General features: G+C 27.0%; 1 protein-coding gene across 1 annotated transcript; it reads left to right on the top strand.

Moving 5' to 3' along the window:
- Positions 1-1,479: 1,479 nt before the first annotated feature.
- On the top strand, positions 1,480-10,583 carry LOC141283138 (serine/threonine-protein kinase PAK 6-like). Its single transcript, XM_073816412.1, has 5 exons — positions 1,480-1,609; positions 3,862-3,988; positions 5,735-5,860; positions 8,296-8,430; positions 9,923-10,583. Exons 1-5 carry the CDS (start codon positions 1,485-1,487, stop codon positions 10,088-10,090), a joined length of 681 nt encoding a protein of 226 aa, XP_073672513.1. The 5' UTR covers positions 1,480-1,484; the 3' UTR covers positions 10,091-10,583.
- Positions 10,584-12,312: the final 1,729 nt, after the last annotated feature.

Below are 12,312 nucleotides of genomic sequence, written 5' to 3'. Positions count from 1 at the left end.
ATAAAAAACATTTTGTATATATATATATATATAAAATATTAATTATTTATATTTATATATCTGTTTAAAAACCAAACAAACATTTTAGTTACTTGACATGAAGTAAACATTAACTGAAATTAAATAGAATTTAAAAATTATACATTAATTTAATTTATTTCCACCACTGAAATAATGTAAAAAAAAAAAAAAAAAACTAAATAAATAAATATATCAAAAAACAGTAAAAATGGCAAAAACATACAACTGAAACCTTTTTAAAAAATTTAAAATTATACTAAAATAACAGTTGTTTTTTTTTTAGAAAAAATATCTAATTTAAAAATAGCTAAAACTGAAATGAAAAGTATAGGGACCATATGGTAATATTTAAAATAAATTAATAAGAAAACAGTACAAAATGACAAAAACACACAACTAAAACTTTTGTGAACATTTACAAAGACGATGGGAAATACAAAAATTAAAATTGAGTTCAAAATGTTAACAAAAACTATAATTGTATATCAGTGATACTAAAATAACACTTTTTTAACTATATAATTTTAAAATATATAAAACTGAAATGAAAAGTAATAGGGACCATGTAGTAATATTTTAAAAAAAAATAAGAAAACGGTAAAAATGACAAAAACACACAACTAAAACTTATAAAACTAAAAAAAAAATACATATAGAAAATCAAAATGGGAAATACAAAAATAAAAAAGAGCTAAAAATAACTAAAACTGAAATGAGAAGTAATAAGAACCATATTTAAAATAAATAAATAAAGGTAAATAAAAATAAATGCATAAATAAGAAAACAGAAACAGAAAAAATTACAAATACAGCTACAACAAATAAAAATGGGAAATACAAAAATTAAAAACGAACTCAAAATATTAACAAAAACTATAATTGTATATGAATGATAGCTATTTTTTCATTTTTAAAAAATGTATGATTTTAAAAATAGGTAAAAATAATTAAAATTGAAAAGAAAAGTAATAGGAACCATATAGTAATATTTAAAATAATCCCAAAAATTTAATTGTAAACTATCCACAAAAAAAAAAAAAAAATTAATAAATAATAATATAAAAATGGAAAATGCAAAAATTAAAAACGAACTTAAAATATTAACAAAAACTATAACTGTATATCAATGATACTATAATAACAAGTGTTTTTTCAATGTATCATTATATAAAAATTATTATTAGGAAAAATGTGTGTGTGTGTGTGTGTATTGTATATCAATGATACTAAAATAACACATTTCATTTAAAAACAGCTAAAACTGAAATGAAAAGTAATAGGGACCATATAGTAATATTTAAAATAAATATAAATAAATAAATAAATAAATAAATAAATAAATAAATAAATATATATATATATATATTGAGAGAGAGAATTGTTCATTTTTCATATATAATTTTAAAAAATTATTTAAAATAAAATAAATGAACCATGGATGTAATTCCACACAGGTGGTTATCATGCGAGACTACCGGCATAAAAACGTGGTGGAGATGTACAAGAGCGCTTTGGTTGGTGAAGAGCTGTGGGTCATCATGGAGTACCTGCAGGGTGGCGCTCTAACTAACATCGTCTCTGAAACCAGGTAAGAAAACACATGCTAACATATAATGGACATGAGTTATTCGTGTTATTGACTTCACAAAAGCCGTACTAACGTTATTGAGACAGTATAGAGTCTCAAGTCTCCTGTAAAGGAAAGAGTTACATAACAATTTAGAAGCTGGAAACTTTCAAAGCATCATGGAGCTTGTTTTTACAGAGCAGCTCTTTACTGCGATAAAGTCAGCCTTGATTGCACAATATGTTGCACAATATATACTTTATGCAATACTTTATGCAAGTATGCAATGTGAGTATGAATTGCAAGAGCACACAGTAACCACTGAACATTCACTTGCATTTAAACATTTTTATTGTTTCTAAAAGAAGTCTCTTCTCCTCATGAATGCATTTGTTTGATCAAAAATACAGTAAAAATAGTGAAATATTCAAATGAATGAGAAGGTGTGTCCAAACTTTTGGTCTGTACTGTATATTTTTCTGTTTATTAGAGTTTTTACTCTACATTTGTGCAGTTTTCAGTGTGTTAGTGATATTTTTTAAATATATATAAATTAATAAATAAATATTTTTAAACTGGTTTTTATACAAAAACTGCTTTTTTATGTAAAATTCACTTTATAAAAGACCCACATTTCTAACTTTAATTCATGGGGATAACATGGATATTTTCACATGGTTTGGTGTAAGATTTTTGCCCATCTTTTGGAAAATCCAGTTTTAAAAGTAAAAAAAAATAACTTTTACCAGTAGGTGGCTGCAGAGCTCCACTATTTGCTATTTGACCACCTGAAAGATATTTTTTCACAAGTTTTTTCAGTTGAATTCATATCTACAGTACAGACCAAACGTTTGGACACACCTTCTCATTCATTTGAATATGTAAATAAGAAAACAGTAAAATTTATAAAAACACAACTAAAGCTTTAAAAAAAAATAAAAATGGAAAATACAAAATTTAAAAACAAACTTAAAATATTAACAAACTATTATTGTATATCAATGATACTAAAATAACACAATTTTTTTTAAATGTATTCTTTTAAAAATAGCTAAAAATACCTAAAATTGAACAGAAAAGAAATAGGAACCTTATGGTAATATTTAAAATAAACAAACAAACAAGAAAACCGTAAACAAAAATTACAAAAATACAACTAAAACTAAAAAAAAAAAAAAAAAATTAAAATTAAAATGGGAAATACAAAAATTAAAAACAAACCCACATACAAAAACTATAATTGTAAGAATTTAAAAATAGCTAGAAATAACTTAAACTTAAATGAAAAGTTATAGGAACCATATAAAAATATTTAATATAATTAATAAAAATAAATACATAAATAAGAAAACAGTAAAACTTATAAAAACACATACCAAAAGCTTTAAAAAAAATAAAAATGGGAAATACAAAATTGAAAAACAAACTCAAAATTGCTTGTTTCAAGCAAAAAACTCACTTAATTTTGACTTGTCTAGAAAATCCCTTTAATGCATGTTTAGTGCACTAACATTCAATAGTTTGGCTCATTATGGCTTTTTTAAAATGTAATTAATACTTTTATTCATCAGAGATGCATTAAATTGGTAAAAAAAAATGACTGTAAAGACATTTTTAATGCTACTAAAGATTTCTACACTGCAATAAAAATGCTTTTCTTACTAAATTTTTTGTCTTGTTTCCAGCCTTAGTATCTAAAAATTCTCAAATCAAAAAGGATTTTCTAGACAAGTCAAAATTATTTTCTTGTTTTTAGGAAAAACAAGTCAAAATTAAGTGCGTTTTGCTTTTTTAATCTGTTTTCTGATTTTTTTGCTTACCCCATTGGCATAGCTTGTTTCAAGCAAAAACACACTTAATTTTGACTTGTTTTTCTGAAAAAAAAAAAAAAAAAATGTATCCTTGATTTAAGAATTTTTAGATATTTTGGCGGGAAACGAGACAAAAATTTAAGCAAGAAAAGCAGTTTTTACAGTGTATAAATCTTTTGTAGCATTAAACATGTCTTTACTGTCATTGACTGTCAATTTAATGCATCCTTGACCTTGATTGATAAAAGTATTAAGTGAGTCATAATTATCCCAGACTTTTGAATGTTAGTGCACTAAACATGCATTAGAGGGAGTGATAGAGTCACTAAACCAGATGGATTGTTATTGTTGCTAAATATAAACAGTTTAAATAGATTTACCTTCTTCAGTCTTTGCTCTTAATGACAAACTAGACATAGGTGTTTAAAGAGGCCCATGTTTATCTTGTGTGTGTGTTTATAGGCTAACGGAGGAGCAGATCGCTACAGTGTGTGAAGCTGTTCTTCAAGCTCTCTGTTATCTTCACGCTCAGGGTGTCATTCACAGAGACATCAAAAGCGACTCCATTTTACTCACACTGGATGGCAGGGTAAGAAATGACTTCAGCATCCATAGAATCGTCCGCTAATTACACTTGATAACTGTTGATTTGCACATAAATGAGTGCTTTTACACTGGACTTTTTTAGCGGACTGAGATTTCAACACAAGAACTGCTTACAGTACAGAAGTAAATAAAAATGTAATTAAAATAATAATATGAATAACAATATAAAAATAACTATAGAATCAACAATCTACAAAATTATTATTATTATTTTTTTTTTTATTTAACGTTGTAAATAAAACATATATGTTTGGAGTACTTTTCACAAGAAAATAATTCCTGGCTATTTCTGAGTGAATATTGTTTCCACACTTTTTTTTTTTTTTTTTTTTTAAGTGTACCAGGGTTATAATTATTAACAAAGAACATTTAAAAAAAATATATTTTTCTAAAATAAAATAAACATAAACTAAAATAAGAGAAAACTAATAAAAAAGACAAATGCACAACAAAATTACTAAAACTTTAAACAAAATTAAAATAAAAAAAGAAAATATAAAAAGGAACAAAAATGACTAAAAATCACAAAAACTTTAACTAAAAAATTAAAAACTAAAATAAAAAATAAAAACTACATAGTAATATTTAACAAAACAAAAACACAACAAAATAACTATAACTAAAATGTAAATAAAAAAAGTAAAATATAAAAATAAAATCTATGTAGAAATATTTGAAAGAAACACATAAATAAAAATATTAAAACGATTCAAAATATTATTTTAAAAATAGCTAAATATAACTAAAACTGAATAGGAACCATATAGTAATATTTAAAATAAATAAATATGATACAGTAAAAATGAAAAAAACGCACAATTAAAACTTAAAAAATGGAAAAGAAAAGTAAAATAAAAAAATAAAAAAACTAATAAATAAATAAGAAACCTGTAAAAAGACAACTTAAACTTTAAAAAAATGAAATGAAAATGGGAAATACACAAATTAAAAACAAATTCAAAATATTGACAAAAACTATAATTGTATATCAATGAAAAAAAAAAACGAAAACTGAAAAGAAAAGTAATAGGAACCATATAGTAATATTTAAAAAAAAAAACGAATAAATAAATAAGAAACCTGTAAAAAGTAATATTTTAAATAAATACATTAGAAAACTGTAAAAAGTACAAAAACACATCTTAAACTTAAAAAAAATTTAAATGAAAATGGGAAATGCAAAAATTAAAAACAACTCAAATTATTAAAAAAAATATAATTGTATATCAATGATATTTAAATAACACAATGTTTACATTTTTAAAAAATAAATTGTTTTAAAAATAGCTAAAACTGATATGAAAAATAAAAAGAACCATAAAAAAAATTAAAAGAAAGACAAAATGGTAGAAATAACAAAAACTTAAAAAGTATTTAAAAATAGTTAAAAATAACTAAAACTGAATAGACAAGTAATAGGAACCATATAGTAATACTAAAAATAAAAATCTTTCAGTGATACTAAAATAAAACTATTTACTATTAGGGTAGGCAAAATAATCTTGTTTTCTGTTTGAAATAAGACTGTTTTGCTTATTTCAAGCAAAAACTCAATTAATTTTGACTTTTTTTTTAATTTTTTAATTTTTACTTTTAAAAAAATCCTTTCTGATTTAAGCATTTTTAGATATTTTGGCTAGAAACGAGACCATTACTGACAAAGTACATGTTTTTAGTGTGTAGTAGATGTATGTACATGTTATGTCCTCTCTTGTTTGCTGTTTTACAGGTCAAACTGTCTGACTTTGGATTCTGCGCTCAGATCAGCAAAGACATCCCAAAGAGGAAGTCACTAGTCGGGACTCCATATTGGATGGCACCGGAAGTGGTTTCAAAGACGCCGTACGGCACTGAGGTGAGCAAACGTCATCGAACATTCATGAAAAGAAAAAGTGCCTCAAATGTGACGTCAGTTTAGACTTTAATTAGATCACAAATGGTGAAGTAAACAACTGTTTTTAATAAACAAAATATATAAACGTGTCATAATTAGAGAAAACTTGGATGGTGCATGCATTTATTGCAAGTAAGGACGCTTAAGTAGGATGCTTAATAGGTGTTTAATTTCAAAATTCTATATCTAAAATTAATACGGTTTTAAGCCTTATTATCACTTATGCCAAAATCAACCAAAATGCCAAAATGTGCCACAGGTTTATTATAGGTCCTGTCACAGTGCCACATTAGCTATTTAAAGCATATAATGCTGTTATTAAAGTGATTAATAGTACTATTAATTACATTTATTAAAATTAATTTCATTCTAGGAAGGTTTGTGAATACTAAATGATTTGGCAAAGAGACCTTATAAGTGACATTGATAAGAGCACATTTCTTCTTTTGGGAAACTGTGTTGAAATATCTATATATATGACTATATATAGATAAAACTGAGATTCAGCAGATTACAAACAAAGAGTTTTTCCTTCAATACGTCTAAGAATGTTTTACTAAAGTTCCCTGAATGTTCAAATGTTTCAAATTTTTTTTACGCAAAACTAAAGGAAACATACCAGTTTTAGAATTCTTGCAAACAGTGAATGTTACTTTTGAATGTTTTCTGAACATTCTAAAAGAATTGTTACATTTAGGAAAGTGTTACATGAATGTTTGAGTGAGAAAAAACATTCCATGAATGATGTATTAATACTATTTTTGTGTTCTTAAAGTTTTGGAAGTATTTTATAGTTTTTTTTTGTTACATTATTTAAAAAAGTTCTGAAACAAATAGTAACGTAACAAAAAATGTTAGATGAGTATTTCAGGAGAGAAGAAAACGAAACATTCCATGAATGATGTATAAATACCGTTTTTTAAATTTTGAAAGTATTTGGTTTCCATTATCATTGTTTAGTAATAATAATAGTATTTAGTTTTTTTTAATCAAATGTTAAGAGAACAGTCCATTGTATCATTTTTGGGATTTTTGTATCATTTCCATTGTATGAACACTATTTTTGTGTTTTTTATTTTATTTTTGAAAGTATTTAATTATGAAACCATTATTTCTAAATGTTAAAAAATGTCAATTTTTTTGCTATACAAATGTTAAGAGAACATTACATTTGTATCATTTTCAGGATTTTTGTATCATTTCCACTGTAAGAACACTATGGGAGACTTAATTTTTTGTTACGCAAAACTTAAGGGAAAACTTGTTCGGAAACAAATAGTAACATTTAAAAGAAAAAGAAACATTCCATGAATGATGTATAAATGCTATTTTTGTGTTTTTAAAGTTTTGGAAGTATTTCTTTAAAAATTAACCTTTATTTCTGAATGTTAAGAATGTCAATTTTTTTAACATTTTAAAACTGTTTTTGTTGTTATACAAACGTTAAGAGAACATTGCATTGTATCATTTTGGGGATTTTTGTATCAAATGGAAGCACAGAGCACATTCAGGGCTTTTCAGAGATTCTAAATGTCTGGATGTTTCACCATGACCACTCCCTCTCCTTGATCTTGATCTTATTATAGACATTCAGTTCATAGTCTTTTAACTTCTCCATCTTGGTGTGCATTATATCCTGTTTTTGTGCTTGTATTGTGTCTGTTGTGTATCCTTTTGTTTGTACCAGGTGTAATAACAAGCCTAAAGAAAACTGATGTAAATTAAATAATCAAAGAAAAGAAAGATTGGAAAAGTCATGGAAATGCATTGGTCCAAAGCCTTGGCAAACCTGTATTTATTTTAGTTCTTTATATTTGTGACCCTGGACCACAAAAACTCTCATAAGAGTCAGTTTTTTGAAACGGAGATTTATACATTATCTGAAAGCTGGGCAATATTTCGCCGAGGCAATAAATCGCCTTTAAAGTTGTCCAAATGAAGTTCTTAGCAATGCATATGACTAATCAAAAATTAAGTTGTGATATATTTACAGTAGGAAACTTACAACATTTCTTCATTCATATTAAAATCCTAATGATTTTTGGCATAAAATCAACAATTTTGACCCATCCAATGTATTTTTGGCTACTTAAGACTGGTTTTGTGGTCCAGGATCACATTTTATAAATATACATTTGTAATAGTTTGCAATAGTTTTGCTTTTGGTTCCTTAATTGTATTTGTCTCTGACTTACAGGACAAGGCAAGTGTTTGTATGACTGGCAAACACCTTCTCAGACGTTTTCTGCATGATCTTTAACCATAGTTCACTGTAATTCTTGAGAATGTGGTGTTTGTTTGTTCAGCTTCCACTGAGATTCCCCAGAATGAGGACTCAGCATGAGGGAGGCAGAGGTCCTGAAGTGAAAGCTCATGATGTTCTGTGGTGTTTGTAGGTGGACATGTGGTCTCTGGGGATCATGGTGGTGGAGATGGTTGATGGAGAACCTCCGTATTTCAGCGAGACGCCCATAGCAGCGATGAAGAGACTGCGGGACGAGCCGGCGCCCACTGCCAGGAACATTAGCAGGGTAAACCTAGCACAACCTCTACCTATTTCAGTCAACAAACATTTTTTACTTAGAAATAAATAAACATTCACTGAAATAATATAAAAAAAAACTAAATTAAAATTTGAATTGTAAAATATAAAATCAGAATTGTGAGAGAAATAGAATTGTGAGATATAAAGATATAATTAAGAAAATAGAATTGAGGGGAAAAATCTAATTGTGAGAAAAATTGAATTGTTAGAAAAAATATGTGAGATTAAAATTCATTGTGAAATATAAAGTCAGACTTGTGAGAAAATAAAATTGTGAGAAAAAATTGTGATATAAAGTCAGACTTGTGAAAATATAGAATTGTAAGATATAAAGTCAGATTTGTAAGAAAAAAAAATAAAAATGGAACTGAGATAAAGTCAGATTTGTGAGGAAAATAGAATTGTAAGGAAAAAACTGAATTGAGGGAAAAAGACAGAAAAATAGAATTGAGATATCAGAAGTCAGAATTAACAAAAAAAAAATCAGAATTGCAAGAAAAATAGAACTAAGATATAAAGTCAGACTCGAGAAAAAATAGAATTGCGAGATATAGTCAGAATTGTGAGAAAACATAATTGCGTGACATAAAGTCAGACTTGTGAGAAAAATAAAATTGTGCAAAAAAAGTAAAATTGAGATATAAAGTCAGAATTGTGAGAAAAATAGAATTGCGATATAAAGTCAGAATTGATGAGTAATAAATGACAAAAGCACATACAATGACTAAAAAATGGAAATATAAACCTAAAATTATAAATGAATTAGAATTGTGAGATATGAAGTCATAATTAAGAAAAAATAGAATTGATGTGAGATATAGTCAGAATTGACAAAAAATTCATTATGACATTGTGAAAATTGTGATATAAAGTCAAACTTGTGAGGAAAATAGAATCACAAGATATAAAGTCAGACTTATAGAAATAGAAAAATGTTTTTGAATTGAGGAAAAAAGTCAGGAAAAATAGAATTGAGATACGAGAAGTCAGAATTGACAAAAAAAATCAGAATTGAAAGAAAAAATAGAACTGTAAGTCAGAATTATGAGAAAAATAGAATTGTGACATAAAGTCAGAATTGATGAGTATAAATGAGTAAAAATGACAAACACACAATGAATAAAATAAAATAAAAAATTTAATGGTAATATAAATTTAAAAGTATAAATGTTTAAAAGTTACTAAAACTTGAAATAGGAAAATAGAGCTAAATACATATAAAAACAAAAATTTCATAATTCATAAAATTAACATATACTAGAAATACTACTACAGCACTGATTTCATGTATGAATTAAATGAAATAAAATTACTTAATTATATCATAACCACAAACACAAGTGACATAATTAATAATATCTGCTTAATGAGAATGAAGAAATGAAATGAAGCAAAGTTATTTTTTGTAATTCTGATGTTTGACATTCTATTAAATTCTTATGTGTAATAAAAATGTACTGTATTTCTACTCTGACCAGATCTCTCCCGTCCTGAGGGACTTTCTGGACTCGTTGTTGACGCGTGATCCTCTGGAGCGAGCGAGCGCCGCTGATCTTCTTCACCATCCCTTCATGCTGCAGGCCTCTTCTCCTCGCTGTCTGGTGCCGCTGGTGGAGCAGTACCGCAAACGCATGTCCCGCTGCTGACCGCCCCACCACCGTTAGCACTTTTGTGACTTTGGTCATTCCTGATCTACTGAAACACTGAGCTGGACTGCTGATATTCCCATCTGGAGACCGTCGTGCAGGAGGATAGGAACGGTGCACCCCGAACCCATCCTTCTGTCAGCATTTATGCTTCTTATTCTAATGTATTTGCACAGAACCTTTGACATTATGTGTCATGTGTAATAGAGACTGTGCTGGCGGGATTATCAAATCCATCTGATGATTGTTCACAAAGTATGGAAGCCTGTTTCTGCTACAGGACAAGGAATTGAAAGGTAATTGTGACCCTATTTCTCACAATTCTAAGAAAAAAAGAACCTGAATTCTGAGATGTTACCAACTGCGAGACAAAATGATAACATACCAAGAAAAGTCAGAAATGCATGTATAAAATCAGAATTGCGAGAAAAATAAATTAATTGTGAGACAAAGTAATAATTGGAGGAGAAACGGTCAGAGGTGTGAGATATAAATAGAAAAAAAATATTGTGAGAAAAATACAATTGTGAGATATAAAATGAGAATTGAGAAAAAAGGAATTGAGGAAAAATAGAATTGTTAGATAAATATAATTGTGAGATATAATCACAATTGACAAAAAAAATTGTGAAAAAAAACAAAATTGTGAGATATAAAGTCAAACTTGTGAGATACAATTCTATTTTTCACAATTCAGATTTTATATCTCACAAGTTTGACTTTATATCTCACAATTTTGTTTTTTTCACAAATTTTTTTGTCAATTGTGATTATATCTCACAATTATATTTATCTAACAATTCTATTTTTTCTCAATTCTGACTTTATATCTTACAATTCTATTTTTCACAATTCAGATTTTATAAGATATAAAGTCAGAATTGAGAAAAAATTGAATTGTTAAAAAATAGAATTGAGATATAAAGTCAGACTTGAGAAAAATATAATTGTAGGGAAAAATAGAATTGCAAGATATGGTTAGAGTTGTGCGATATAAAGTCAGACTTGTGAGAAAAATGGAACACTAAGAATAAATAGAATGGCAAGATATAGTTAGAATTGAAATTTTTTACTAAAGTATATAAATATCTCAATATCACAGTTCTATTTTTCTCACAATTCAATTTTTTCTCACAATTCTAACTATATCTTGTAATTCTATTTTTCTCACAAGTCTGAATTTATATCGCAATTCTATTTTTCTCACAATTCTATTGCAGGATATAAAGTCAGAGTTGAGAGAAAGATATAACTGAAAAACTTTTGCAAGATATAATTGTGAGAAAAAATTGAATTGTGATAAAAACATTCTGAGAAAATAGAATTGAGTCAAAGGCAGAGTCTTAAAAAAAGAATGGTGAGAAAAAATAGAATTGCGTGATATAAAGTCATAATTGTGAGAAAAAAACTCAATTTCAAGATTTTTTTTTTGAAAAAGAATTGCAAAATATAAAGTCAGAATTGTGAGATTAAAAAGTCACAATTACCTTTTTTTATTTTTTATCCCATGACAGAAACAGGCGTCCATAACAATGAGACCAGAAACATGAATCATGTTGACTTTAAAATATAACTTTTATTACTGTACATGGATAAATGCATCTGCTAAATGATGTTAAATGTTCTAATAAATGTCTATGAAACTGAACTCGAGCTCTTCTGTAAACCAGCAGGCTGTGGAGACACTGTTTGTATTTTGTATTCCAAGATGTTAAAAAAGGACAATAAATGATTTTTATAATTTACAACTCTTAAATGTCATGTCAGATTGGATTCTCATTTATAAGTAAGCATTACATTTACAAAATGCATTTGATGTTATATAACGCATATTAAATATACATGGTTTAAACAAGCAAGAAACGGCTTCTTAACCACAGAAGGCTGTTAAAGCTTGTCTAATGATTGATGGCTCTTTAATAAGTGCTTATCATAATTATAATAATTTAGCTGAAGCTCACATTCATGTAACTCATTTCATAAATGTGGTCTCCTTCTGGCTGTTTTCATTTCATCTCAATCCAATGGTTTTGACCACACACCGATGACATCTTGAACACGTGTTTCACACGACGAGAACACTCCTGTCAGCTCATCTACTGCCTGATAAACTCATTCACTCATGTAGCACTTAAATACTTATAAGATAAGAAACATTGACAAATATTTCAAGTGTTTTTACTCAACCTCCAGTTGGAAACTAAAACTGAAAAATACAATTA

The sequence above is a fragment of the Garra rufa genome, chromosome 13 (genome assembly GCF_049309525.1).
Source record: "Garra rufa chromosome 13, GarRuf1.0, whole genome shotgun sequence".
In the NCBI taxonomy this organism is placed as follows: domain Eukaryota; kingdom Metazoa; phylum Chordata; class Actinopteri; order Cypriniformes; family Cyprinidae; genus Garra; species Garra rufa.
The sequence above is the reverse complement of the archived record's forward strand: the minus strand, read 5'-3'. Positions and strand labels throughout refer to the sequence as shown.